The sequence below is a fragment of the Salvia splendens genome, chromosome 1 (genome assembly GCF_004379255.2).
Source record: "Salvia splendens isolate huo1 chromosome 1, SspV2, whole genome shotgun sequence".
Taxonomy (NCBI): domain Eukaryota; kingdom Viridiplantae; phylum Streptophyta; class Magnoliopsida; order Lamiales; family Lamiaceae; genus Salvia; species Salvia splendens.
Window position 1 is genome coordinate 21,449,584 of NC_056032.1, and position 19,289 is coordinate 21,468,872.

The 19,289-nt window shown below is 40.3% G+C and overlaps 1 protein-coding gene across 1 annotated transcript; it reads right to left on the minus strand.

Annotated features, from left to right (window-relative positions):
- Positions 1 to 5,365: 5,365 nt before the first annotated feature.
- On the minus strand, positions 5,366 to 8,972 carry LOC121745213 (probable serine/threonine-protein kinase PBL22). Its single transcript, XM_042139025.1, has 9 exons — positions 8,694 to 8,972; positions 8,411 to 8,490; positions 7,234 to 7,864; positions 6,900 to 7,148; positions 6,650 to 6,810; positions 6,471 to 6,550; positions 6,253 to 6,400; positions 5,941 to 6,090; positions 5,366 to 5,866 (listed from the first exon to the last, which is right to left on the minus strand). Exons 1-9 carry the CDS (start codon positions 8,836 to 8,838, stop codon positions 5,678 to 5,680), a joined length of 1,833 nt encoding a protein of 610 aa, XP_041994959.1. The 5' UTR covers positions 8,839 to 8,972; the 3' UTR covers positions 5,366 to 5,677.
- Positions 8,973 to 19,289: the final 10,317 nt, after the last annotated feature.

The following is a 19,289-nucleotide window of genomic DNA, read 5'->3' on the forward strand; positions in this document are numbered from 1 at the left end:
TCATTTCTTCTTTCAATTCCAGCCAACGTCCACTTGACATAAGGAAGATCAGCTTCTACTGGAGTATTAATGATTTTTTGAGCAAAATCAAGAAGAAAATCGACTTGAGTGGTTTCTTCTCTTATCTCGTTTATGATATGCTTTAAATAAGCCTTCGTCTCTGTCTTCCTGAAAAACTCTGTCATCAAAAATCATAAAGGTCTTGTCCCCCAATAGGGTCTGAGGAGACGGATTCTTCAGATCTTGATTTTGAAGAGGCAGACTTTTGTGCAAGATACTCAAAGAATTCTTTCTTGATATTTTCTGGTAAATCATTCATATAAGTATCCATTTTTTTGGTTTTGAGCTGCTGGCTTTTTGGGTTGCTTCAGTCTTTTCTTTTCCATTTACTTTTTTTTATAAACCACCTTTTCTCCTGTGGTTAGAAAATGTCTAACAGCTGCTTCGGCTCCAATATAATCTTGGAACCTTGCCCACCATTTGACTTTATAGACCCTTGTCAAAGAATAAGGGGTAGGGTCTGGATAAATTTTCTCAAAATTGAAATCCCATGTAAAAATCCAAGGAATCTTGAATTCAGCGTGGAAGATGATAAACTTTTGATAATTTTTTAGGGTTGAAAACTCTGCGAAAACATTAAAACCTTTTTGAACTTGAAGAGGAAGGATTTGGATAGAAGATCCCATTTTTCTCCACCAATCAACAAACCAGACTGGGGGTTGTTTATCACAGTTGAAGCGGAAAGTAATGAACCAAGAGTGGTTGAAAGGTCTTAACAAGAAAGCTCTAAACCAGACATTCTTATAATCAATGTAATTATATCCCTGAGCTGGGTGGTTAACTGGGAACATTTTGAATTCATTTTGACCCCGAAAGTGGTTAAAGTATGTACTCTTTTGATAACACATTTTGAATATTCAACTTCTTTATATCTATTGTAATTATGAGTTATTTCAACGGAGTCTGAATCCACTAGAATGAACTCATAATACTTTTGATCTTTCGAACGATCATCAGATTCCCAAAGTTGGGAAGGATTTGGAAAGTGATTTTTGATAAAATCTTTTTGAGAAAGATTTGCTGGATATTCAGAAAAAGTGGTCATTCCACAATCACCATGTCATTCTTTGGCAGTATATTTGTAGACTTCAGGAGTGTTTGGGATCTGGATATTAGTGGGTTTTGGTAGGTTTGAAGCAAGAACTGTGTTATAAGGAATTTCTGGTAAATTTTGAATTGGAGAGAATGAGTTTAGGATAATTTGATTGGTTTTTAGAGGAGTGACTGGAGTTGAGGATGAAACAAGGGCATTTGAGGTGAGCTTTGACGAAAAAACTTCATAGTTTTTAGCACTTTGTATCTTCTTTTTTCTAGAGTCCATCACTGTTTCCTTGTAAAAATTCTATGGTTAGAAAATCAGGTAGCGAATTATTTTCTCCTTTTATAATTTCAATTTCAAAGTCGAAAATAGAAAGAATAGCTTGCCATCTGGCAAATATTTGCTTTGAAACAATATTTTAAACATCTTTTGTAAGAACTTCTTTTGTTGATTTATAATCTATTCCGAGTAAAAAAAAATTATTATAGAGGTCATCTTGAAATTTTGAGATACATAAAACAATGGATAAAATTTCTTTTTTAATAACGGAATAATTCATCTGTGCATTATTCCAGATTCCAGAGTGATACCTAACCAATTGTTCTTTTGAATCAATTTTTTGTTTTAAAATTCCTCCGTGCTCTAGATTTGAGGCATCTGTTTCTATAATCATAAAAGCTTCTGGATTAGGGATGCCTAAGCAAGGGAGAGTTTTAACTTGTTGTTTTATGGTTTTGACAATATTATTGTGTTCTTCTGTCCAATTAGGGGGGTTTTTCTTAAGCCTTTGATAAAGAAGCTTGCACGTTTCTCTAAGGTTAGGAAAGAAGTCTGAAATGTAATTCAGACATCCTAGAAATCTTTGTAATTGATTTTTATATCTGATTTCATCGGGGAATTTGTCTGTGAAAGATATCGACCTACTGATAGGTTTGAAAGTTCCTTGGCTAATTTCATGTCCTAAAAATCTAATATTGGTTTGAAATAGTTTTAATTTAGGGGTAGATATAGCTAATCCATTCTTTTCTATGGTTTTTAGGAAAATGTCTAAATGTTTGATATGTTGATCAATATCTTGGGAGAAAATTAAAATATCATCAATATAGACAATACTAAATTGACTATGAGGATTCATGATATCATTCATGACTTTTTGAAATTCTGAAGGGACATTCTTTAACCCAAAAGGCATGACATTCCATTCGTAATGTCCAAAAGGTACTGTGAAGGTCGTTTTATATCTATCCTTCTCAGAGATTTGGATTTGCCAGAATCCAGATTTGAGATCAAATCTTAGCATTGAAGAGTCTTCCCTATTAAGTCTCTCTTGTTGGGAATTGGATATCTAATCCATTGAAGAACCTTTTAAAGGGGTTTGTAATTTATGACTAGCCTAGGCGTTCCTCTTTCAAGTTCTGTTTGTTTAACCACATAGAAAGCAGAACAACTCCAAGGAGACTTTGAAGGCCTTATAAGTTTCTTGTCTAACAATTCCTTAATTTCTTTTTTACAAATCTCTAAGAGTTCTTGGTTCATCTGGATAGGTCTTGATTTTATCGGGATATTTTCTTCATTGAATCCTTTTTCATAAGGTAATTCAATAACAAGGTTCTTTCTATCACAGAAAGCATTAGGGACTTCATTACAAACTCTTTTGACAAAACTATTTTCAATTTCCTTAATCTTTGAGATAATCTTACATTATGAATGGAATGTCATGCCTTTTGGGCTAAAAAAAACTAAACTAAACTAGAACAGGACCAAGTGTGTGTGACGGAAATCAGGAAAATGAAGTGTTTGGAGCTCCCAATTTCAGCTCTAGAAGAGAGCGGAAAACTAATGAGTGTCGCCCTGGAAGCTACCTCCTTCTGTATCTCCATTTATAGGAAGGCATGAGGTCTTAATCCTTAGGGCATTTGTTCTCTGAAAAGTCTGCTTTATCCCTTGCCCTTTATGATCTCTCTTATGCGACGCATCAGTCTTCTCATTGGGTGCTCCTGCTGCCTGCCATTTGCTCCAACTTGATCCATTTGTGCAACATTTTGGCTCCTTCTCATGATCCGTTTGTCCGCCCAGCTAATCAACTCATTTTCTGAATATGGAGGATTTTTACTCACACCTGGCTCAAAATTGGACGTTAGTTTACAGAATTTGATGTAGTTTTATGCTAGAACACATGCGTGAAACGAGCTTCATCAATAACTATTTAAATAAAGGTAAAATTATTTTTATATTGATACTATCAATGTGAGGTTTCTGATGTGTATTTTATCTTCATTCTAACACGCTTAGACCCGGGGCCAATCCAATTAATGCCTGGAACTACTAATTCAATATTTTAATTATTTTTTAAAATTTCTTCTTTTAATTGAAATTTCATAAAGATAATAGCACTAAGATAAATTTCAATATGCATACTTTTTAATAAATAATAATGCATTACTCCATTTTAAAAAAATTGAAATAGAGTTGTTTCCATTTTAAAAAACATCTCATTTTTAATGGAACAGTTATATCATTTTAAAATTATCTAACAAAAATATATATGAACTACTATTAAAAATATAAAATCTTTTAAATGGTTTAATTTTTGAAATGGTTAAATAAATAATTTTACATATAGGCAAGTATGGTATAGCCACCTAGCCAGCCCAGCTTGGACTATAATGAATCTAGATTTATTTATAGAAAGAAAGTAAACCCAATCAAACTCACTTCAGACGTAGGCTTGGGTCAAGCCTAAAGGTGGGAAAAGAATATTGAAATACAGCTCATACCGTATTGAAAAAATATAAAAAATATTGATTTTTTAGTATACCGTAACTTTTTATACCATACCGAAATCTTTCGGTACGATAATGGTATTAATTTTCTTATAACGCGGTATACCAAATCCTTGGGATATACCGAAAAATTAGTATATTTTGAAATAAAATATAAATATTATATTATATTTAATATATTTATATATAAATGAGAATTAAAAAGAAAAAACTTCTAAAAATCCTACTTTTAAACTTTTGTTTATAAAACAGATATATTTTGCATAACAGTATTACGGTATAACACGATAACGGTAAAGTAACGATATCAAATATTAACCATGCCCAATTTTCGGTATACCGGATTGAGGTATACCGAAAAGCATAAAATTTTGTCATACCGAAGTTTTCGGTACTATATGTGTATGACGTTCTCGGTACGGTATACCGTACCGACCCACCCCTAGTCAAGCCTAATCCCATGCTTCTGGCGCGAGGTGGGCCTAAGCTAAGCCAAACAACTCGTTTGACAATTCTAATTCAGTAAAAAATGTGAAAATATTGGTGTGAAATAAATAATACTTCATCCATTTCACTTTAAGTGATATTACTACATTTTTCTTTTCAAGATGTCCACTCTAAATAATACTCCCTCCGTCCGCGAATAGAAGTCTCATTTCTTTCCGGCACATGTTTTAAGAATTGTTAAGAAATGTGGGTGGAAGAAAGTTGGGCAATCTGAGTCTCACTTGTATATATTTGTTTTAAATGATATGTGAGTGGAAATGTTGGTAGAATATGAGGCCTCTTTACCATTGGTGATAATTATGAACCGAGACCCCTATACGCGAACGGATCAAAATCGAAAAACGGGACTCATATTCGCTGGCGTAGGGAGTATATTTCTAAAAGTAGAAACATCATTTTCTCTATTTTATTCTCTTTTCTAATTTATTGTCTCTCAACTTAACTCACAAAATAATATTGGATAAAATCTCATGTCAAACCAGAAAATATTCCACTTAGATTAGGACGGAGGGAGTAATAATGCCACTCCCTCTGTCCCAGGCTACTTGATGAGTTACTTTATCTACATTATTCTCTTTTTTAATTTGCTCTCTCTCAACTTTAACTGTATATAATCTCTCCATTCCACAAGAATATGCAATCTTCGTTAGGCGCGAGTTTTAATGCACAAAATTTGTAAAGTAATTGAAGTATTGTTAGTGAAGAATGGATCACACCTCATTAGATAGAAAAGGAATTTTTAAAGTTAGAATGTGCATATTTTAGTGAGACTAGGGAGTATTATTTTTCCAAAAAAAAGTACAAAAAGGAAACGCATCAAATAGCTTGAGACGGAGGGAGTACAATTTGTTTTTAGCATGATAATTGGCATTAAGCAAAATTTCGATTTGATTCAATATATATAGTTGATCGATTTAAATTTGGTGGGGTGAGTTTTGGCTTAGGCTGTTGGTCTGATTCTCTAACACAACGGAACTTGAAGTCTCGCTATTTCCAAAGTTACATATTCACAACAGATTTCACGAATGTAGATATACATAAAATTGTTCAACTGCAACAGAGCTATACACTCAAACTTTACATAAAAAAAACACAACCGCTTTTGAAATATAAATAGAGATGCAATTCAGTAGCAATTTTTGCTACATCATCAAAGAATCTCGAAAATTAGGAATCCCGAAGCAGAAGCGGCTTCTGATAATTAGGTTGATGAGGAAGTGAAAGGCTTCTGATTCTGATCCTCTCATTCGAGACCGAGAGGATGATTTGGTCGAAGCTTGAGGACTAACTAGTCCTCCACCGGGACATTCTGCCCAACAATGCTTGTAAACGCGGTTTCATCTTCCAAATCAAGCAAAGCAAGATTGATGAAGGACTGGATATCTGTTGCAGATTGCTCATGGTTCATATAATCGATATCTCCATCCTGTCTCGCCCATTCTATAACGTCTGAGTCCCCTTGAAGGAGTTTGAGAACCTGTTTAAGTTCATAAATTAATTAATCTCATCACAAGTTTTAACACTATCCGCGAGTTAAATAATAATGCTTACGAGGTTAATAGCAGGACGAGATTGTGCTCTATGTCTGATACAAAGGGTTGCAGCTAAAACCACATTCTCAAATTGATTGCGGTCGTAAGCATCCCCCAAACTTGGATCTTGCAGTTCTGAGATTTTCCCTTCCTTCAGAATGTGTTTTGCCTGTTATTTTTGTAACAGATACGTTGACAGCAAAGCCTTAAATCAAAAGGTATGGTGTTTAAACGAAGAAATACGCGAAAATGAAATAAAACGAGACCTATTCATACGCCCTTGGAAAACTGAGATACACAAAATTAGTTCATGTTGAAAGTAGATACTAACCCACACAACCAAGCTTTCCTGGCCCTTTGGTTGTCCATTATCGATAGCCTTTTTACCCGACAAGAGCTCAAGTAGTACGACACCGAATGCATAGACATCAATCTTTTCATTTAGTTCCCCGTGCATGAAACACTCTGGAGCTAAGTAGCTGCGTTTAAAAGCGTGTTATGTGCTAATTTGGCAACGAGTGGATGTCACACTGAGACTATATAACTTACCCAAATGTTCCAGCAACATCAGAGGTATCCATATCACGAGAACAGCTCGATTTCCATGTGGCAAGCCCAAAATCCGATAGCTGTAAGGGGAATGAGCATTGTCGCGATGAAAAGAGCACAGAGATCAAGTTGATCAAAATATATTGCAGAATTGGGAACAACTATAAATTGCGTGGTACCTGTGGCCCGAAATTATCTGAAAGAAGGATATTCGAAGATTTTACATCTCTATGGATGATTGGCACAGCTGCATTATGTAATGCATCCAATGCCTCAGCAACACCCAAAGCAATCTTATATCTCTTCCCCCAACCAAACTGATCTCGAGACACGGGACAACCTAATCCAAAGCACATATTGAGTACCATACCTGTGAACAGCAATGATAGTAATTCCAAGTTCAAATTAGATAAATAAACAGGTAGATACCATGGAGACTCTCTTCTAAGCATCCTCTGGATAAAAGATTATACACCAAAAGTAGTTGGTCTTCGTTATAACAGAAACCAACTAAAGAGATTATATTTTTGTGGCAGAAAGACGTAAGGATTTCGATTTCTGAAACAAAATGTTCCAGTACATAGTTTGATGGCTTCAGAATTTTAACAGCTATTTCCCTGCTTCCTGGTAGACAACCTTTGTAGACCTGGCTGCTTCCCCCTTTTCCAATCAAATATTCTGAAAATATAGTTTGGTCTAGTTTATAAAACCTCCAATAGTGAAAAATGAAATATTACAACAAAGAACAGTTCAGAGGACAAACCGGGTATGAAATTATTCGTTGCTAATGAGAGTTCTTGATAGCTAAACAACTGACATTTGTTTGAGTATTTCTCTTGAAGATTTCCAAGTTCGTCTGAGAAAATCATGTTGGATGCACTGAACTGCTTCTGATCAGGATAAATAGCTGCAACAGATTGCAGGCTTGGCAGTTTCGATAGCCAATGCATCACTGATGATTTCTTAGAAGTTGCATATTCAAAACCTCTGCTTCCATGTAGAAACGTCCTGCTGAGTAACGTCCACCCTGATCTCCGGGCAACCATTTCTTGAGATTTACAAGGTACTAGAGCCATTGAGATTCTCCCATTCGCACTACTAGATGATGATGAGACTCTCTGAGCCGGTAGACTCAAAGGGATATTGGAAAAAGTCTTACTCTTTTTGTATCTTGATTCACTTTGGAACATAATCTTCCCATTGTCAACGCATATAACTGAAATACTATTTTGGAGACTCTTGGCACATGACTTGGCAAGAGAGGTTTTGGATCGAAGTGTGGTGTTGGCTTTTGAAGTACCAAGTACTAAACTCGCTGCACCACAAGATGCTGCCTCCCTGGACAATATATTCCGAACTGGAGACCCTCTACAGACCTTGAGCTTTAGATCCACCTAACATCATCTTGTACACTATTAGCAGGCTGATTTGTCTCTTAAATATAGAAATCATCTTCCCTCATGCTCTGTACTAAAAAATTACTCCACATGATAAGCAAAAAATGTAAACTCGACATAAAGATTATAATACAAGTGTAGACGTTCCTGAAAACAACAACGGAACTAAATTTCTTGCATAAATTCCCAACAAAACATAACAAATACATGAAGAAAGAAAGACAAATACCACAAGCCACTCTAAATAATACTCCCTCTGTTCCGCGGTAGTGAAACCATTTTGCCATTTTGGTACGTTCCATTATAGTGGAGTCATTTCCTTTTCTAGCAAAAGTCAACAAATTTCTTCTCTCTTACTTTATTCTCTCTTCATCTCTCAACCGTTTTCATTTCTTACTTTATTTTTCCTTTACTTAACACAATTTTTCTTAAATCGTGTTACGGAGGGAGTAGTCTAAGAATGCGTAGCAAATCCTTTATCACAACCAATGAATAGAAAAACAATAGAAAGGGGTGATAAGTATATGAGAATATGAAACACACCTGTTTTAGGTTACAGAAACCTTCAAATGCAGCCAGCAGTGAGTCGAAATTCTTCACCAATGACAGTATAATCGTTCTATCTTCTCAAAATTAAAAGCAGATAGGAAATAACGCATGATTAAAAAGCAACAAAACTGCATTTTCAAGAGAGAATTAAAAATATACTACTATGGCGCAATTCTTAGTAAAAAAACTGAATTCCCAAATTAGGTGCATAATCTGACGAGGTATAATTAGGCTAAATTCGACTCCAAACTAGAATGGAACTAAATCGAAGGCTCACCAGCGTCGGGGTGGATGATGCAGAGAGCAATGACGCGATCGCCGGAGTTGGCGACTTTCACCAGCGCCCACGTCAGCAGCTCTTTACTACGGCAGTCTGGCTTCACTCCGACAACCACCACCGCACCGGCTGCTGACGGAGACATCGCAGCGTTCACTTCTTCTCTCTCTCTCTCTAAAAAGTAGGAAGAGATAGTTAATAATATTCTCCGCTTTGTGTCTTTCGCTGCGTCGGAGTATGGGAAGAAGCAGAAGACGAAATAGACTTCATGAATTCATTTGTATTAAAAGACAAAACTCAAGACATTTAATTCATACATTTAACCTTACTGAGAGCATCCACGGTGGGGCGCCGCCCGCCCTATGCACCGTCACATCAGCATTTTATCCTTCTGCCATTCCACCTGCAGTGGGACGCCCTAAGGCGCGCCCTAAGCATTTTCTTCTATTTGAATACTTAAACAACTACAAAAATTGGGGAAAACCTTCATTTCATTTATAAAATTAATACATTACAGTGCGAATTAAAAAAAACGCAAACTCATCGACGGCAGTTACGGGCGCACACTTCTTCAACCATGTCGTTCATGAGCTTCGCATGGTCGTGTTGGTTGCGCATTGAGGTCTGTCTAGATAGAACCTCATTGAAGCCCGTCGGTAATCCTCGAGCCGGGGGCACGGTCGCCTTGCTGGAGGAGCTAGATGCACTTTCGTCATCGGTCCAATCGGTGATGCTCCCACCTTCATGTTCGACTCTCATGTTCTGCAAGATTATGCACGCATACATGACATCGGCGAGGACTTCCTTGAACCAGAGTCGGCCCGGCCCTTTCACTATTGCCCACCGTGCTTGGAGCACACCAAATGCCCGCTCCACATCCTTCCGCGCTACCTCCTACCTTTGCGCAAATAAAACTCTCTTCTCACCAATTGGGCAGCTGATCATCTTCAGAAAAACAGGTCACCTTGGGTATATGCCATGGCCAAGTAGTACCCCATGTGGTATTGGCGCCTGTTGGCAGTGAACTCGATGGTCGGGCCCTTGCCGTTGCCGTTGCATTGCTCGGTGAAGAGGGTGGATGAGTTGAGGACGTTGATGTCGTTGTTCGACCCGGCTACACTGAAGTAAGCATGCCAGATCCAGAGCCGATGGTCAGCGACGGCTTCGAGGATCATCGTCGGGTGGCTGCCCTTGTATCCACTAGTGAATTGGCCTCTCCACGCCGTCGGACAATTCTTCCACGCCCAGTGCATACAGTCGATGCTCCCTAGCATCCCAGGAAAGCTGTGCGTCGTCTCGTGCATTCTCATTAGGCCCTGGCAATCTACTGTAAAAATCATGGATTAAATATGCCCGGTCAATGGATTTTGACCAAATAATAAATGTGACGAGACATTTAATTTTATGAAATTAAATGACATAGCATCGATCTACATTTTACGTAGATAAATGTAGTATATTCACTTTCTCAAATCCGATTTCCGGTGAGTGAGAAATAGTGGATTAAAGTTGGGCATAATTAGCTTTTAATTAAAGCTTGGAGTTGGAGTTTAGGGAATAATTAACTAGTGTTAATTATCTCACATTGGAGGATTAACACATCTTTTAATGTGCTTAAATTAAGTGCCTTTATGTTACTTAATAATTATAGTGGACCAAGATGGGTGAAAGAGCCCACACGCGCGCGCCGCCGCCGCCGCCCGCCCTCCCGAGCCCGAGCCTGTGCCCGTGCTCGCAGGCCGCGGGCCGCGGGCCTAGGGCCCGGGCCGCGGGAATCGGGCCCGGGCCCGATCCCGATCCCGATCCCGATCCCGATCCCGATCTCGATCTCGATCTCGATCTTGATCTTGATCTTGGACTTGGACTTGGACTTGGACTTGGATCTTGGTCTTTGGGTGGTCTTTGGGCTTGGTGCTTGGCCCAAACTAATCTTTTTAGACCACCGCTGAGTCAGCAGTCCAAGTGGCTTGACACGTCGTCAAGCGAGGCACAGTCACGGCTGCCACATAAGAAATCCACACGCTCCACACGCGAAAGGCACACTCCTGCCACACGCTCGTAACCGCTGGCGGTTACGAATCTGCCATGATGAGCCTTCATGGCTTGGTTGACCCTGCATGGTGGCTTGGCCTATAAATAGGCTAGCCATTCCACTGCATTAGTACAACATTATTCACAAGCATTCTCAGCATCATAAGCTCTCTCCCTCTCTGCATTGTTTTTCTGTCGAAAGCTCTGCCCTCTCCTCCATCCCGTTCGCCGGAGCTCTGCCGATTGCGGTGCTGCATCAAAAGAGACGTAGCCGTTTTACCTTTGGGGACGACACGCCAAACCGAGAGCACTACCGGGGCGTATCTCGTCTTGCGGGAAGAGGCCTCCTCGACTCGGCTATCATACCATACTGGTTTAGTTGCTTCATTTTTAAGTTGTAATTTCAGTTCAGTTCTTCCTTCTGTATTCCTTCTTTTGTGTTGTATTACGCCCGGATTTGCTATCTTGTAATCCAGAAACCAACAATCGCAAGACGAGATATAACTTGCCTTTGAAGGAATTTGGACTCTAAACTGAACCTAAAAACTTTCGAAACACTTAATACCTTTGCTGGAGATGTCGACCGATTCCAACACCGTCGCTGCCACCTCCGCCGCTGCCATTCCCTCCACCATGGCGACCACTGGACCTGTCGACACTTCATCGATTCCGTCGATGATGCCAACCCCTGGGTTCTATCCATCTTCATCAACAACCCCTTGGGTGTATGTTAACACCCATGGGCTCACTGGCGGATCCACCTCGAGTGGAACAGTTGGTTCCACTTTTAGTGGTTCCTTCGGATCCTTTAATGGATCGAGTGCTGGGGCCTTCGGGTCTCACACGGGTGCTGGCTCTTTCTGGACCAACACGGGTATTGGCTCCTCCGGGACCAATATGAACATGACGGGCTCTATGCCTGACATGACCATGGCGGGCTCTATGCCCAACATGAATGGTGGGGGCTCTATGCCCAACCATGTTGTTGGCTCCTTCGGGGGCAACGGAATTGGTTCCTTCCATGGACCAAGTTCGGCACCTTTGGCACCAAGAATGATGCCACCTGCCGAGAAACCACCCAAGTTTGGCGGATCTGACTTCAAGAGGTGGTACCAAAAGATGTTGTTCTACTTGACAACATTGGGCGTCGCCAACTTCCTCACGGAGAACGAGCTGCCCGTGCCAAGTGACCAAGAGACTAGGCTCGAAGTCATGGCGGACTATGAGGCTTGGAGGAAAGGAGATTATCTTTGTAAAAATTTCATTCTAAGTGCTTTAGATGATAGTTTGTACAATGTATACTCCAATGTAACCACATCTAAACAAATGTGGGAAAGCCTAGTAAAGAAATATAGCATAGATAATGCTGCAGGGACTGAACAAGTTGTAGTATCCAAATTTATGGACTACAAGATGGTCGACTCTCGACCCGTCATGGAGCAAGTCCAAGAGCTCCAAATGATCATCCACTCATTAGTGGCTGAAGGGATGACCTTGTCCGACAAATTCCTAAGGTGCACGATCATTGACAAGCTCCCTCCCAGTTGGAAGGACTTCAAGAGTTATCTCAAGCACAAGCGAAAGCAGATGACCCTTGAAGATTTGATCGTGAAATTGCGCATTGAGGCTGATGTGCGCAAAAGCGACCAAAAGGCTAAGGGCTTCACCCCACTTGAAGTCAAAGCCAATCTGTTGGAGCGGGGCGGTCCCTCCAACAAACGCCCTCGCCCCAACCGTCCAAGCGACAAAGGGAAGGGAAAGCAGCCTTCAAAGAAGTTTGAAGGCGACTGCTACAAATGTGGCAAACAAGGCCACTTTGCTAAAGACTGCCGCAGCAAGAAGAAGAAGCCGGCTGCCCACGTCGTTGAGAAGGAGTTCAAGGACTGGGATGAAAACGACCTCATTGCTGTGGTCACCGAAGAGGTTAACCTTGTGGATAACAAGGGTGGCTGGTACATCGACACCGGCGCTACTGCTCATGTCTGCTCAGATAGGAGCAAGTTTGCCTCCTACACTGCTGCTGAAGGGAGGAAGATCAACATGGGGAATCAAGCATCGTCGAGGCGTTGGTAACATGATTCTCATGATGACGTCTGGCGTCACGATCACTTTGAAGGATGTGCTGCATGTCCCGGACATCCACAAGAACCTAGTGTCAGGATCAATACTAGTTAATAAGGGGTTTAAACTTGTATTTGAGTCTGATAGGTTTTCTTTGTATAAGTTTGGAAAATCCATCGGAAAAGGTTATGTAACCGATGGGCTTTTCAAGCTTAGTGTGGCAACTCGCAGTGTTGCAAAGCCTTTGGCTAATAAAAATAAAGCATCTACTTCCTCTTACTTGACTGAGTGTTCAAATTTGTGGCATTGTAGATTGGGACATGTAAATTCAAAAGCCATTAAAAGATTAGTAAATTTAGATTTACTAAAGGCTAATGAATTGGATATCCAAGATAAATGTGAAATTTATCTTGAAGCAAAAATGACTAAGTTGCCGTTTCACTCGGTTGAACGAAGCACAAAACCCCTTGAATTAATTCACACGGACGTATGTGATTTAAAGATGGTGCAAACTAGAGGTGGTAAAAAGTACTTTATCACTTTCATAGATGATTGCACAAGGTATTGCTACATTTATCTTTTAAGAAGTAAAGATGAAGCAATAGAAGCGTTCAAAAATTATAAGAACGAAGTTGAGAATCAACTTGGTTGTAAAATCAAAACGATTTGAAGCGATAGAGGAGGCGAATATGTAGCCCCGTTTGAGGAATTATGCAATGAAAGTGGTATAATCCATCAAACGACTGCACCATATTCACCACAATCTAATGGTGTTGCAGAACGCAAAAATCGAACTCTAAAAGAGATGATGAATGCATTGCTTCTAACTTCAGGATTACCACATAACATGTGGGGGGAAGCTGTTTTGACAGCCAACTATATCTTGAATAAGATCCCTCTCAAAGGAAAAGATGTCACTCCTTATGAGTTGTGGAAGCGAAGGAAGCCATCTTACAAATACCTCAAAGTGTGGGGGTGTTTGGCAAAGGTGATGGTTCTTCCGCCCAAAGAAGTTACAATCGGACCTAAGACGGTTGATTGCATCTTCATTAGATATGCACTTAACAGTAGTGCATATCGATATGTTGTTCACAGGTCTGAAATATCGACTATCACAGTAGGAACAACAATTGAGTCGAGGAATGCTGTATTTCTCGAAAGTACATTTCCTTGCAAAGACAAGGAAAAAGTCTCAACCAATTCTGAGACAAGAATTGAAGAAGCCACTAGTTCTAAACCAGTGGAAGAAGAAGCCACTAGTTCTAATTCAGCGGATGCGGAACCTGAATCGCGCAAACGTGCAAGGCCCGATCCAAAAAATACAGTACTAAGACGTGGTAATAGAGTCAGAACACCAAAAACTTTTGGTCCTGACTACATTGCTTTCATGTTGGATGAAGAACCAACATCGATAAAAGTAGCCTTTGCTGGCCCAGACGGGCTGCATTGGAGAGAAGCTGTTCAAAGCGAAATTGATTCATTTTTGCTAAACCACACTTGGGTGTTGGTAGATCTACCTGAATGTACGAAACCTCTAGGTTGCAAATGGGTACTTAAACGGAAATTTAAGGCCGATGGAACAGTGGATAAGTATAAAGCCCGATTAGTAGTAAAGGGTTTTAAATAAAAGGAAGGACATGACTTCTTCGATACCTATTCACCTGTAACAAGGATTACATCTATCCGAGTGCTTCTCGCTATTGCTGCATTGCACAATCTTGAGATTCATCAAATGGATGTAAAGACCGCGTTTCTAAATGGTGAACTAGAAGATGAAATCTATATGGAACAACCCGAAGGGTTTGTAGTACCTGGACAAGAGAAAAAGGTATGCAAGCTAGTAAAATCTCTATATGGATTGAAACAAGCGCCATTGCAGTGGCACTTGAAGTTTGATAATGTGATGTTATCAAATGGGTTTAAAATCAACGAGTGCGACAAATGTGTCTACATCAAGAGCACTAATAACGGCCATGTTATAGTGTGTATATACGTTGATGATATGTTAATCTTGGGTAGTAACACTCAAGTAATTAACGATACAAAGGCCATGTTAAAGAGAAACTTTGACATGAAAGACTGGATCTAGCCGATGTAATTCTTAGAATGAAGATTCTAAGAACGCCTGATGGAATCATCTTAACACAATCACATTATGTTGAGAAGATATTGAATAAATTTAAAGCCTATGATGGCGCGCCGGTTAAGACTCCAATTGAACTCGACGTTCACTTGAGCAAGAACAAAGGCGAGCCCGTTGCTCGAGAAGAGTATGCACGGGTGATCGGATGCATTATGTACTTGACTAATTGCACTCGACCTGACATTGCTTGTGCCGTGAACAAGCTGAGTCGTTACACGAGCAATCCAAGCAAAGAGCATTGGAGAGCTCTTGTGAGGGTTTTGAGATATTTAAAACATACTCAAAATCTTGGGCTACACTTCTCGAGATACCCCCCGGTACTTGAAGGGTACTGTGATGCCAATTGGATATCCGATAATAGAGACTCACTTTCAACAAGTGGATACGTCTTTACTATTGGGGGTAGTGCTGTATCGTGGAAATCCACAAAACAGACATGTATAGCCCGATCAACAATGGAATCAGAGTTCATTGCATTAGATAAGGCGGGTGAGGAAGCCGAGTGGCTTAAGAACTTCCTTGAAGATATTCCATGTTGGTCTAAGCCAGTGCCACCAGTGCTGATCCACTGCGATAGCCAAGCAGCTATTGGAAGGGCAAACAATGGCTTCTATAATGGTAAGTCTCGACATATACGTCGACGACATAACACCGTGAGACATTTGATCACAACAGGGGTGATTACAATTGACTATGTGAAGTCAATAGATAATCTAGCGGATCCGCTAACCAAAGGGTTAAACCGTGATCAAATGAACAAGTTGCTAGAGGGAATGGGTTTGAAATCCACAAACTAAAGAACTATTATAGTGGTAACCCAACCATGATGACTGGAGATCCCAAGAACTTGGTTCAAAGGGACAACTAAGCTATGAGAGTTCATGAGAAACACTCAACTATATCTATTCCCTAGAGAGCAATAGAGTGTTAGAGAACTTGCCTAGTGGTAAAGGCTAAGTCTATGACTTTTAATGGTTCTTAAGGATCTCAAAGAGATGGAGTTCTCAAAGAGACCAAGTATGGCAAGGTACTTGACTAAGAATCACATATGTAAGTGCGAAGTGTGGTCGCTTCATAAAACACACTTATGAATCCAAAGTGGTGTCCAAGACCGCAATGGACACAAAACGTGAGAACAGATAAGGTTGAGGTGTTTAAGCGTTAACACCATTGTCTCGGTGCACGCCGTGGGGGATTAGTTCAAAGCATCGCGCTACTAAGCCGCCTGTGTATCCGATGGTGTCGACTATGGAAGGTTCAAGGCCAACAACTACCTATCCTTATGCTTATATATCTCTCGAGGGTTGAGCTTATGTCTGCATGCATATGCATTTGGCTATTTCCACTCATGTGGGGGATTGTAAAAATCATGGATTAAATATGCCCGGTCAATGGATTTAGACCAAATAATAAATGTGATGAGACATTTAATTTTGTGAAATTAAATGACATAGCGTCGATCTATATTTTACGTAGATAAATGTAGTATATTCACTTTCTCAAATCCGATTTCCGGTGAGTGAGAAATAGTGGATTAAAGTTGGGCATAATTAGCTTTTAATTAAAGCTTGGAGTTGGAGCTTAGGGAATAATTAACTAGTGTTAATTATCCCACATTGGAGGATTAACACATCTTTTAATGTGCTTAAATTAAGTGCCTTTATGTTACTTAATAATTATAGTGGACCAAGATGGGTGAAAGAGCCCAAACGCGCGGGCCGCCGCCCGCCCGCCTGAGCCCGAGCCCGAGCCCGAGCCCGTGCACGTGCTCGCGCTCGCGGGCCCGAGCCCGATCCCGATCTCGATCTCGATCTTGGACTTGGACTTGGATCTTGGCAATTGGTCTTTGGGTGGTCTTTGGGCTTGGTGCTTGGCCCAAACTAATCTTTTAGACCACCGCCGAGTCAGCAGTCCAAGTGGCTTGACACGTCGTCAAGCGAGGCACAGTCACGGCTGCCACATAAGAAATCCACACGCGAAAGGCACACTCCTGCCACACACTCGTAACCGCTGGCGGTGACGAATCTGCCATGATGAGCCTTCATGGCTTGGTTGACCCTGCATGGTGGCTTGGCCTATAAATAGGCTAGCCATTCCACTGCATTAGTACAACATTATTCACAAGCATTCTCAGCATCATAAGCTCTCTCCCTCTCTGCATTGTTTTTCTATCGAAAGCCCTGCCCTCTCCTCCATCCCGTTCGCCGGAGCTCTGCTGATTGCGGTGCTGCATCAAAAGAGACGTAGCCGTTTTACCTTTGGGGACGACACGCCAAACCGAGAGCACTACCGGGGCGTATCTCGTCTTGCGGGAAGAGGCCTCCTCGATCGGCTATCATACCATACTGGTTTAGTTGCTTCATTTTTAAGTTGTAATTTCAGTTCAGTTCTTCCTTCTGTATTCCTTCTTTTGGGTTGTATTGCGCCCGGATTTGCAATCTTGTAATCCAGAAACCAACTTCTACAGCTGTCGGCTTTTCGCAAATATGTGTCGTTGTAGGCCTCCACAACTCCTCTACAAAATCTCTTCAGGCACTCGCGGCCTGTTGTATCCCCGACGTGGAGGTACTCATCGAACATGTCAGCGCTGGTGCCGTAGGCCAACTGACGGAGTGCAACGTCGTAAGTCCGGGTCTGCAGATGTCATCTTCCCGATACTGGAAGTATTCATCACGTGACTCCAACGTCTCGACAATGCTGAGAAAAAGTTAACGAGGCATTCTAAACCGGTGGAGGAAAACCGTCGGGCCCCACCGTGGTTGCTCGGCAAAATAGTCTGCAAATAGACGTTCGTGAGCTACGTCATGTTCTCGCGGGACAAACGTCCGACGTCGAATAGGCCTGCGGATCTGCTCCACCGCCGCCGCTGCCGCCTCCTCGCGTTGCATTATGGCTAAGCATTCTGCCATTGCGTCGTGCACGACTGCATTTAAGGCTCGAGTCAAGGTCGGACTACCGTCCTCCGAGGAACTCCGGTCGTCGTCGTGGTTCATTTTGGTTTGTGAGAGATGCGAGAAATGTTCGTATGAAAAATAAAATGACAATCGAGGTTTAAATAGACAAATTTTGAATTAAAAAAAAATAAAAACAAAAACGGGTTGCATCGTCCGCGCCATCGTCCGCGGCGCCCACAGTGGGCCGACGATGGCGCGGACAATGCTCTATCGTCCGCGCTTCGTCCGCGGGCTAAGTGTAGGGCGCGGACGACGCATCGTCCGTTGTCCGCGGAGCCACAGTGGCGGACGATAGCGCGCCCGATGCATCGGGCGCGCTATCGTCCGCCCCACTGTGGATGCTCTGATTAGTTCAATATGGATCAACATATTGTCTATAACTAAAAGCAACACATTGAACAAATTTCAGAAAAATGGATTAATTTCGCTGACCTTTCGAAATGAGGGATTAATTTCTCTGATCGTTCGAATTATGAGTCTGAGGCATGCGAATTTTTCGGAATAAGGGATTTTCAAATTTTTATGCATTTTCTCTTCTTTTTAACGATTATTTCGTTCATAACAGTTATTAATTGACCAAATTACCCTCCATAAATTTTTAACACAATTTATAAAAAAAATCAGCTTTTCTCCAAACCTTCTTTCACCCTCCTCCGCTCTCATCCCCAACGTCTTCGTTTTCATCAAAATCAAGCTCATATATGTGCTCAAAATTATGGAGGGTAATTTGGTCAATTAATAAATATTAGGAACGAAATAATCATTAAAAAGAAGAAAAAATGCATAAAAAATCAAAAATCCCTTATTCCGAAAAATTCGCATGCCTCGGACCCATATTTTATAAGGTAAGCGAAATTAATCCCTCATTTTAAAAGGTCAGCAAATTTAATCTTTTTTTCCGAATTCTCTCCTTAACAGGAATTTTAATTTGATGATGCTACAAATAATCAGGAGAATTTTAATTTGAAGATGCTACAAATAATCAAAACTTATAGTTTCATAATCCAACCGTTTGTCGTCACTTTGTAATGTTCTCCCAATTAGAGTTTTTTGTCTTGTACTATTTTTTTTATTGATAAACTTCATTTTATATATAAATGTAAGTTTTGATCACTAAAAGTAGTTTGAATAATAGTGAAAATTGTTTATGGTCAAGAGTTTTTCAAGAGTATCTTCAAATTTCACATCAATAACAATTTGGATTTTTCAGTAAAAATCATTTATTTCTAAATAAAGTTTATAAAAACTAAAATGTAGTGGTATTCATGTATTTACTCCTTTTTAGAATTTTCATATACTAGTATTTAGAAATATTTTAAAGAATTGGGCTGACGTAATAGTATTTTAGAGACCAGAAGATAAGATACGTTTCAAAAAAGTATATACGTATTGTCGTAAAGATAATAA